The following is an 11,718-nucleotide window of genomic DNA, read 5'->3' as shown; positions in this document are numbered from 1 at the left end:
CCAACCCTGGATCCTTGCATCCGTATCATCCATATGCACCTGCCTGCTTGCTTCCCACTTCACTTTGCTGTGTCCCAGACAACCCAACCCAACAGGGAGTACAAGCTTACAGTAGACATCCCCATTACAGAGGGAAGCTAAATATATATATATATATATATATACTTTTTCTTCGTGAATATTAAGTTACCATATATATATGGTAACTTAATATTCACGAAGAAAAACTCCTCCAAACAAGGACCCAGGTGTATAAATTTAACATACCCTTTTTAAGGGCACAATTAAATCTGTAACAATTGGGTCCATTATAGAAAACCTTTGTGTGGATATAAAGCATCATCACACAGAGTCCCTGGGTAACCTAAATGCTTAAGCAATACCCTACCCATCAAAAAGTTGCTGAGTTGATCCCACCTGGAGGCCTGGTGATCTGCTACTGCGAGGTCACAGCCTTGAATACGGTCTGGAGCACAATTCTCCTTTGCACAAATGGTGGCACTATAAGCTAGGATTGACTAGGCGGCAACTGACGACAGTGCAAGTGTGTAAAGGATTTTACTATTGCATTGGAGTTGTTCACTTCTTAAGTGTGACCTCAATGACTCTTCTGTGACATTGGTTCCTATTGAATGGGTTCACTCTTGTGTTTGTCCCCCAGGGTCCTGTGCAATTTAAAGCATGGCTACTGCAGGAGACAAGACAAAGGAAACTGGAAACCACAGCAAGTAAGTCAGAGTCCAACTGCTGTCTGGTTGGATGGTGTTTATAGTGCGTACTTCATGCAAGCATTTTTCTAAGAGTGTGACATATAGGAACATGTGTTTTTCCCTCATGACAGAGACTAAAGGCTCACAAGTAGGATGATTAAACATCTGAGCATCTGGTAGCTAGAGCACTATTGGTAATGTCTTTTACGGAACTAGGCAGATCAACACTCAAATGGGGGTCAATAAAAAACCAAATTTGGCATTATAGAGTCAATTCTGACTCTTATGTAGGGTCGCTGAGACTATATCTTTCTCGGAACAGACAGCTTCATCCTTCTTTTGGAATCCCTGCCCAGTACCTAACCAACAGGGCCACCAGGACCCCTTAAAACTGGGTCGACGACAGTTTTATTTTATATATGACTCTTATTATTCAAAAAATTTTCTATGCATTTACCAGTTCCTTCTTGGTTCTAAATCTTCAAACTTTCCCCCCTTATTTCTTTGCAGTTTTCCATAATTCTAGCTTGTTCTCCTCAGGACAAAACGTCTCTTTGTTGCTGTTGCTGTTGTTATTCGCCAGAAGAAAAAGTCCATTTTATTGTATAACAATTTAGAAATGAGCATTGAAGCATAAGATCGTCACAGAGGGAGAGGACGGTGAAGGCTCAGTAGTCGAATTCTCACTTTCCACGGGCACCGGGCTCCGTTCTCAGCTGGCCCTTTCAGCATGGCAGTCGACGGAGGCTTGTGTGCTGCCATTGTTGAGTAGGTTCAGTGGGGTGTCCTGACTAAGGACTACGAAGGGACCCTTGATGATCTGCTTCAGCAAATCAGTGAAAGCCCTATGACTCTCACTGGTCCAATCCCATTTCACATCACTATTCATTGGGGTCCACTTGATGGCCACGAAAACCAATAATAAATTGTTTACTTATATAACTACATTCAATCTTTTTCCTTTTAATTAATTTATTTTTGTCATTGAAATATAATTACAATAAAGTACATACTTTACGTGCTCCATTCAATACATTTATTTTTCCAGTTTTACATTTTCTTTTTCTTTCTCTCTCTTTTTTTATAGCTCTAGTGGCATACAATTCACACACCACACAATTCATCAGCCCAACCTCGTCAAGAAGAGCCGCACACCCATCACCACAATCAGCTCTAGAACACCGTCCTCATTCCTGTTCCCATCCGCAGCTCCCCTCTGCCCCCAACCTTTCCCACCACACCCCCAAGGAAATGCCAGTCCAGCCACTGTCTCCATCAGTCCGCCTCTCCTGGATTTCATATACAGAAAAATATTAAAATAATAATAGCAATAACAGTACAACTAACAACAATAACAAGGCAAAACAGACAAAACCCAATGAAATGAAATGAAGGCAGAAAACACTAAGAACTGGCACAAATCCATGAAGGATCGCAAAGGAGATCAAATGATAAGGTACCAAGCCCAGTGACAAAATGGCTTAATTCTCATTCTTATATGGATTTTTAATTTGACCGATTTTCTAATTTATCTGTCAATCTAGGCCTGGGGAATCTAAGTCTTCCTCATTCCTCAATTGTCTACTCATCTGCTGGTATTACCTGGGAAATCCTGCCCCTTTTCCACTTCTATTGTATACCGGGGGAAAGATAAAACTTTCTACGTCCTTAGAGTTCTCCTGTCCTGGACACCCACAGTGGCAGTTCTGCTCCGTCCTAGGGGTCAGAATCAACTCAGTGGCAATGACATTTTGCCAAGACCTGCCTGAAACCCCACTTTTGGGCTCTGTGATGCTGACCTGTCTTCCTGTCTGTCTCCTTTGTACGTGTTCTTCTAAGACATTCTCAGGAATTTCTGCGGCTTCTCTGACACCTCTTTGGACTCTCCAGTGGTGTTCGCACATCCAAAGAACAGCCCCACCCAACCCTTGCCCCCTCGTCGGTCTGGTATTCATTATAGCAATTTTGGACATAACCTGAATAGAAAACTTTTTTATTGAACTATTATTATCCTTAAGGAACTCTGATGGTACAGGGGAAGAAATATGAGGCTGTCTGCTCCAATAAAGATTTACAGTTTCAGAAACCCAAAGGGGAAGTTCCACTACGTCTTACAAGTTTTATATTACTTGGAATAGGCTTGATGGTGGTAGGTTTAAAATGTGTGCTTATGTATGTATATATATATATATGTATATACATATTACTGTGTTTTAAACTGTTTTCTTGTCATGTCTGCCTTTGGAGGCACAGTTAAATGTAGTGGTTAAGAGCTCTTGAAGTCTGACTCATGGGCACAGCCCTTCATTGGCCTCTCATTAGGAATGTGACCTCAGACCTTCAAACCCATAGGCTTCAAGTTTAGACCCTCATTGTCCTTCTAGGACAGTGAGACAGAGAACAACACTCCTGTGGGTTTATAAGGCTGTAAATCTTTATGTGAGCAAACAGCCTCGTCTTTCTCCCACAAAACAACTGGTATCTTTAAAAGGTAGACCATGTAATTAGCAGCCAGATACTTAACCCACAGGGACACCAGGACTCCTTATCAAACCTTTAAAATGGGAATAATAATACCTAGTATATATAGTGGTTGTAAACACTAAATGAATTAATACCTACTAGCCTTGGTGGTGCAAAGAGTTAAGTTCTTAGCTGCCAGTCAATAGGTTAGCCATTTGAACCCACCCCGTAGATCTGCGGGTGTAAGATCTTTGCTTCTGTAAAAAGCACAGCCAAGAAAGCCCTATGGGCCAGTTCTACTCAGTCACAAGGGAGGTCAGTGATCCCAAAACAACTCAGCACCCAACAAGAACAAACTTGATATCACGGCTACCTTGAAGTCTAGGGGAACTGTATCTTAACCAGGGCATGGCTCTGGTTGGCTCTCTGTTCATAAGTACCTCTCTGAAGACATGATTTTATTTCTTTCTGTAAAATAGAAATGGAGTCACAGGGTCTGAGGGTAAGGCAAGAAGTGGGAGTTGTGTTTCAGTGATAAAATTCCCAGTTTCTCTGGGAGGACCCAAGTTGGATTCCTATTCAGTGTACCCTCTGGACAGTCACCGCTTGTCTGTCCCTGAAGGCCTGCATGCTGCTTTGATTCAGAGCAGGTTTCAGCACAGCTGACAGACTAGGAAGAAAGGCCTGGCAATGCACAACTGAAAATCAGAAAGATCTGATTCACAACCAACCTTGGGTGTGGTGTAGGAGTGGGCCGTGTTCTGTAAGTCAGGGGTCTACTCGACTGCACTAACACCAAGGAAGACATTTGGGCCAGTTTATATAATAGTTGGTCTTTTTTTTTTTAATTAAAAGATCATTTTGTTGGGGGCTCTTACAGCTCTTATAACAATCCATACATCAATTATGTACAGCATATTTGTACATATGTTGCCATCATTCTTTTCTAAACATTTACTTTCTCTTGAGTGCTTGTTATCCACTCCTCTTTTTTCCCTCCATCACGCCTCCCCCCCAACTTCGTGTCCCTTGATAAATTATAAATTATTTTTGTATTTTACACCATCTGCTGTCTCCCTTCCTCTATGGTTTCTGTTGCTCATCCCCCCTGGGGGTGGAGGGTGGGTATGGTTATGTGTTAACCATTGCAATCCGTTCCCCAATCCTCCCCTTCTTTCCCCATCTTCCCCCCACCCTCCTGGTATCGCTACTCCCATTCCTGTTCCTAAATTCCGTGTGTCGTGCGCTCTTATCTCTTATTTGTACCTGTGCACCTGCTCCGGCCTAGACTGCAGTGAAAGGCAGGACTGAGGTCATGATAGTTGGGGGTGAGGAAGCCTCAAGGAACCAGAGGAATATTGTGTGTTTCATTGGTGCTATACTTCACCCTGGTTGACTCATCCCTACCTGTGGCTCTTCTGTGTGGGGATGTCCAATTGTCTACAGATGGGCTTTGGGTCCCTGCTCTGATCCCCCTCATTCTCAACAATATGCGTTTTTTGCTTGTTTATTTGTTTGTTTTGGGTCTTCTGATGCCTGTTACCGGATCCCATCAACACCTCATGACTGCACAGGCTGGTGTGTTTCTTCTATGTGGGCTTATTGCTTCTCTGCTAGATGGCAGCATGTTTAACTTCAAGCCTTTAAGACCCCAGATGCTATATCTTTTGAAAGCCAGGCACCATCTGCTTTCTTCAACACATTTGCTTGTGCATCCATTTTGTCATCAGTTATTGTGCCAGGAGGGTGAGCATCACAGAATGCCAGGTTGGTAGAACAAAGTGTTCTTGCAATGGGGGAGGGCATGAGCAGAGGCTGGAAGTCTGTCCACTATATCAGTGTACTGCCATATAAATATATGTACTGAGGCCAATACCTCTAGTGTTTTCTTTTCCTTGCTGACAAACCCTTAGCATTGCAAGCTTGTTTGATGCTCATGCATTATATTTACATGTAATGCTCAAGGAATGTGTACTAGTTGAATAAGGTGATACACTAAAACTAGAAGAAAATCACTTAAATTTGTGCATAGACTAGAGAAATATTTTCCCAAATAATACTTCTTCAACTTGCGATTTTAAGATCCTTTAAGTCACTTTGTTGTTTCAGTTCACTGTGTGCTATGATACATGTCTAAGTCACCACATTTCAATCTGCTATGTGCTGTGGTACACATCAAGTTTACATAGTTCTACACTCATTCTTGTTTTTCAGTTACACCCAGTTTCCTTCTCTGTCTCTTCCTGGAATTAAGGATAAAAGAGAGCTTTTCTGTTTTGAAATAGTAATAAAATTGCCGTAACCACATCCTGTTTTGTCACCAGTGCTGCTTGCTCATCAGTGGCTCTGTGACGTACACAGGTGTGTTTGTAATATCCTAAGGGAGAAGAGGAACCATAATTATATTAAAAATAATTGTCATTAACTTAAGAACAGCTTAAGAAGCTGTGTCTGTTTGATTTTCAGGGTTTTAGATTGGTCTAGAGATCAAAAAGGCTCTCTGGGAGTCTTGGGATTGTCCCGACTACACACACGGAGAGCAGGACGTTTTCATGGGAAGAATGTGGTATGAAGCATCTGATAAGTGGGTTTCTGTGCTTGGGGCAGGTTAGTGGGCCTTCCTGAGCAAAATTTACAACATCGTTGCTTAGATGCAGCAATGCAAGTGAAAATGAGATCCTCAGAGACCCCTGAGCTTACAGTGTACCAGCAGCATTCCCTTATAGAAAACTCAAAGACCGAACGCACTGGCGATGAGGTGACTCAGACTCTTGGTGACCCTCTAGGAGCTGGTAGAACTATCTTGTCGGTTTCTGAGGCGGTCCCTATGTACCCGAAGAAAAGCCTGTGGGTCTCCCCAAACTTTCCCACAAAACAACCAGCCACCTGGTCCTCTCCCTCTCTTCCTGCCTCTTTCCCTTTAATCTTTTAGTTTCGTTTTTACATGTCCTTTCGATATCAGTCCTTTATAAATGTTCACTAATCAATCTGTGCCTCATCATAGGGGAATAGGGAAGGAGGGGAAAGTAGAGGGGCTTTATAAAAGGTAAAGCAATTGGCTATGGCTAAGGGATGAGAAGGGATAGCCATAAATTATGGGATCTAGGCTGTGGGTGCTAAATCTTAGAGAAAACATAACATTTCAACCCTATGCCTGTGTGTTGTGGGGATTTGGAGATAAATAAGACATGGTTATTTGCTTCAAATATTTTTGATACTGGAGATAATTATAATTATGTTAGTTATCGAAATAATTATAATAAAACCGAGATGAGTCATCATGTGTGGCATCTGGAGAAACATAGTAGGGGAGCTTTTATGAGGGGGAGAGAGAGCAGGCTTGTATTTTGACACAATGAGAAACAAGCAGAGAAAATGAAGACCGAATGGTCAGTCGGTGGGCTGCAGTGTGGCCCCCCAAGATGGTATTGTCAGAGAAATAGAGGGTTTTAAGAACAATTAACACTAGTTAGGATGTTGGATATTATAGAAAGATGCAGGAGAATGAGGACTAAGAAATGAAAAGTTAGTTATCGGTGGCATTGGAAAAATGCGTTTTAGTAGTTAGTGAGATAAATAAATAAGGAGCGTGACTGGTGAGATGAAGGTGGACGGTGTTAGCAGTTTGCCATTCACGGGGTGAATTAACAGCATTCGCTGCCTGGAATTTGTAAGTGGAAAGGAGGACTAGAGCCATGGGTAGCTGCCTGTAGACTTAATTTTCTGCAAGTTTCATGAGCGGCCATCTAAGTTAATTGTTTGATACATCTACTCTTCTTAGAAACCATTAGGTATGGAGCCCCAGAGAAGGTTTTTATCAGTTTCTTAGTTGCTGACGTCTAGCTTTATCCCTAGTTAGTATTTCAAGGCATGGCTTCTCTGTAGACCCTCACATTTTCTCCCAGGCATTCAGTTGTCAACCAGTAGCAATTACACCAAGACTTGTGCTCAGCTTCAAGTCCCTATTGATAATTGCCTTTTCGAGAGCACATTTCTACCAGTGCATTCAGCAGTAGGTCCAATCTGTCTATTAAATCTCTATGCTTGGATTCTCTGTCATGCCTGGGGACAAAACGGTCACGGAAGCCAGAAATCTGACACTGTCCGTGTTGTTGTTGGGGGCCATCAACTTGGCTCCAACTCAGAACAGCCCTGTGAACAACACAACAAGACACTGGTCCGCCCGCTCCGTCTTCACAATTGTTACGTGTGAGCCCGGTGCAGTAGCCATGGCGTCAATCTATTACCTGGAGGATCTTCCTCTTTTTCACTGAACCTCAGCTTTACTAAGTAAGATGTCCTTTTTCGGGGTCTCTTCTGACAACAGGTCTGAAGAACATGAGACAAAATCTCTCCATCCTTGCTTCTCAGGAGCACGCTGGGAGGATTGCCTCCAAGACAGATTTGTTTCTTCTTCTAGCAACTCATGTTGCTTTCAACTTTCTTCGCCAACAACACCATTCAAATGAATTTAAACACACCCGTTCTTCTTTGGTTTCCTTATTCCTTGTTCAACTTTCACATGCATATAAGGTGACTGAAAGGACCATAGCCTTGGTCAGGGGCTCCTTAGCCCTCAATGTGACACCTTTGTCCTTTAAAGATGGATGTGCAGCAGTCTCACCCAATGCAATCCATCATTTGGTTTCCAAATGCTTCCATGAACATTAACTGGATGCTAGGAAAACGAAATCCTTGACAACTTCCATCTTTTCTCCGTTTATCACGATATTGTGTGTCATTTTGTCCTTCTTCAGTGTTGCTGTGATGCTGGAAGCTATGCTATCAATATTCAAATACCAGCAGGTTCACCCGTAGTGAACAGGTTTCAGTAAATATCCCCAGCTAAGAACAGACCAGTTAGAAAGAATTGGTGATCCACTCCTGAGGAATCAACCACCAAAAACCTTACACATAATGGTGGACAATGTCGGAACTCGTTCTCTAGACACCATTGTATTTCATAGATACATTAAACCAGACCTTTTAAGTTCAATTGAGTCTTATCTTCTTACGTATTTTATTTTTCTACTTATTCCTCTTGCCTTAGTTCAAATCCTCCTCTTGCCTGGTCTGAAGATGACCCGTCTACTCACCACCTATTCTTTGGTGAACACTTCTAAAGTGATATTTCTAAAATGTGTGTTTACTTATAGTCTGCTTGCATAAAACATTTCACTAGCTCTCCCATCGCAAGCCCAAGCTCTGAAATTCCTCAAACTTATATTTTGACTACCTTCCATCTCTGTTTCCTGACTTTATTGTTCCAGTTCTATAGAAATGAAGTTCATCAAATATGCCATCCTGCTTCAAGTTGCCCGGGTGGGCATGGGTTATCCTTTTACAGAAAGGTCCTTCCCACTGTGAATCAGCCATATGAATCCTGTTTCTTATGTGTTCCATGTGTACAGTTTATGTTGTCTCGTCATGTTGAGTCTGACTCATGGTAGTCTCATGTGACAGAGCAGAACTCACCCATTTGCTAACAAAAACAATCATTTTATTGAAATATAAATCACATATCATGTACTTCAATCATTAGGTCATATCATAAAGAGTTGCACAATCATCACCACAATCAGTTCCAGAACATTTTCTTCCTTCCTGAGCCCACTGCTACCAGATCCCCATTTCCCTCTAACCTCACCCCCCCTCCCACCCCACCCCTCAAACGAAGCCATTATTCCAGTTTCCATCTCTGGGAAGATGGACTCCAGATCCACCCATTCTGGATTTCATATACTGGAAAACACACAAAAACAAAAATTGAAAAAACAACACAGTAATAGCAAAATAAACCAGAGGAAAAACCCCAATTGAAAAGAAAGCAGGAAATATTTAAAACCGGAACATATTTTAAATGGTCCCAAAGGAGATTAGATGATAAGGGTTAAGATTTTAACCTGGCTGGTTTTGCAACCTTCTACTCCTGCACACCCACCAGGTTCCTCACATTCCTGGTCCATGGCCAGAGGGATTCGCTGGAGGCTGAGTCCAGGTGGGGACCCTGTGAGTAAGTTTTGGACTTCCACTGCATCCATACCTTTGTAAAACCAGGTGTTCACTATTTAGGTTCTGTTCTCTTTCCCTCCTTTGGGTTTGGATTTATTATTTATAATCCTTGGATCACATAAACTGGTGTGCTTCTTCCATGTGCACTTACTTAATACCTCATTTAGATCACTGAGAATTTGAAGAAAAGCCTTTAAGATTCCAGATGCAATGTTTTTGACAGCTGGACACTATCTGGTTTCTTCAATAAACTTTGTTGTAGTACCCATATCTCCAGGGATCTCTGTGTAGAGCAGCTAACACTGTGCTATAATTCCCCTGACCTCGGCTTCCATCTGTTTTTCTTATTACATTTGGAGCTTCTCAGAGGCAGGGCATGTTTTACAGCTGCTTTCTCAGAGGTCTAACATCATGATTGGCATGGAGTAGCTATTAAATATAGGTGTTCATTTATAACTTAGTTGATAATATATTAATACTCAATGATTTAAAATCAGTCAGTTGATTTTATTATTTATAAAATCACTTCTTTTAAAATTTAATTGTTTTATTAATTTATTAAATGTAAAATTATTGAATATTTTAACTAATAACTCAAAGCTAAAATAAAGAAAAATATAAATGGCCATAATTATCCAGTGTGTATGTTTGATAGGGAAATGTATACTCTCAGTTAAGTTTTGAAATATTGGTAAAAATTATGAGCAAGATGCTTAGGGCATGAAAAGTCAGAGCAAAGTAGCTACTCTTATGAACTCTTTTTTCCCCCTCAAAAGTTTTATTTAATCATTCAATCACATTAAGAAGAATTTCACAATTATCACCACAATCATTTTCTCATACTCTCTATTTAAAAAACATATTTATAATAAATTATATATTTAATAAACATTTTGTTTTTATACTCTGTATATTTAATAAGTAATTTTATTGGAACGTAATCCAAATATCATACAATTCAATACTTCAGTCATATCAAGAAGTCTCATACAATCATTACCATAATTAATTTTAGAACATTTTCTCTGTTCTTGTATTCCTTGTTATGAGCTCCCCCTTTCTTCCCAACCTCCTCTAACCACACGGGTGGGCTCCATTCATCCAGTGACAGTCACTATACATTCACCCATCCTGGACTTCATATACTGAAAAACCTACAAAAACAAAACACAGAGAGCAAAAAACCTTAACAACAATAACAAAATAAAATAGAGAAAAATCTTAGTTGAAAAGAAAACCGTAAATATGGAAAACTAGAATAACTTTAAAATGGCTCAAAAGGAATAGTGTATTCGATTTTAACTAAGCTACACCTGCCTTCATCCACTTTTCAGTGCACTCTGTGTGTGAGCGAGGCTATGCACATCCTGGTCTAATGTTCAGAGGGGATTCACCTGAGACTGAATTCATGTGTCTCTCCCTCCCCCCCTTTTTAAAAAATTAACTGACAGAACTTTTAAATGGGTCAAAAGGGGGATCAAATCAGATGTTATATTTTACTCTGACAATGCGAACTATAGCAATGTCTACAATACTTTTACAAACGATTAATTTAGTCAATGATAAAGAACTTAAAATACAATTGAGAAAAGGAAATTATACAAGTGTAGACTGAATACGAACCATAATACATGAATTATTGACTTGTACAGATTACATTCTTAAGTGACTGGACACTATTTACACAAAGAGGGTTGGCACTAAGGCAAACGTTCAATACTATTCATTGTCTAAGGATGTGGTAGTCCGATGACGGACAGTTCTATACACTTGTTATAGCAGTCATCTGCTTTTTCTCGCACTGTGTAGCTTCAGCCTTAAGTCTAAGGCTATCGGTGAGTTGGAGATAGAGCCCCCTTCAGTTAGTGGGGTTTGGCGAGCTTACTTATTTGGCAACATTGCTTCAACAGGAATATAGGTGGGTACAGATTGTCCTCTGTATGGTGCAGTTATTCTTAATTTATACAGTGAATCCCCCAAAACCAGGCACCTGAGACCCTTGCTCTTTTTTCTTTAATTCTTTCTTTCTCTCTTTCTTTTTTTCTTTTCTTTTCTTTTTTATTTTAAACATTTGTTAACATTCTTATGAACTTAGAAAACCAAAAACCAAACCCACTGCCATTGAGCTGACTGCGATGTGCATCAACCCCATAGGGAAGAGTAGAACTGCCAGTTTGGGTTTTGAGACTATGAGTCTTTATGGGAGCAGACTACCTCAACTTTCTTCTTTGGGGTGTCTGATGGGTTTGAACCACTGACCATGAAGTCAGCAGTCCAATACCACCAGGGCTCAGACTGAGCACACATGTTGGGTGGGTTCTGGGCAGAAAGCCAAACTCAGAAGGAAGAGATAGAAGGGCCTGATTGCTCAGAGCACAGTGATCCATGTCTGTCTTACGTGGCATGTGTTAGTTATCGCTGAATGTTTCCTGCTGGGGAACGTGTGTGGCTCTGGGAATTAATTAGGAAGCAGGCATAAGACAGTTGAAGAGGGATATTTAAAGTTGGACCTTAAATTTCTTTTTTTTTTTTT

General features: G+C 40.8%; 1 protein-coding gene across 3 annotated transcripts in view; it reads left to right on the top strand.

Annotated features, from left to right (window-relative positions):
• UPP1 (uridine phosphorylase 1) overlaps nucleotides 1–11,718 on the top strand; it is a 37,691-nt gene that overhangs the window by 7,968 nt on the left and 18,005 nt on the right. For 2 of the 3 annotated variants that reach the window (XM_045286367.1, XM_045286365.1), the window contains exon 3: nucleotides 662–728. In XM_045286367.1, coding sequence (XP_045142302.1) covers nucleotides 682–728 — 47 coding nt within the window. In that variant the 5' untranslated portion in view covers nucleotides 662–681. Of the gene's footprint in view, nucleotides 1–661; nucleotides 729–9,123; nucleotides 9,172–11,718 lie in introns of those variants that run through there. The other variant, XM_045286366.1, reaches the window with a different exon arrangement.

This window comes from Echinops telfairi, unplaced genomic scaffold (genome assembly GCF_000313985.2).
Source record: "Echinops telfairi isolate 266 unplaced genomic scaffold, ASM31398v2 ScPeMD7_7;HRSCAF=31, whole genome shotgun sequence".
Taxonomy (NCBI): Eukaryota; Metazoa; Chordata; class Mammalia; order Afrosoricida; family Tenrecidae; genus Echinops; species Echinops telfairi.
This window is presented reverse-complemented; position numbering and strand designations above follow the sequence as displayed.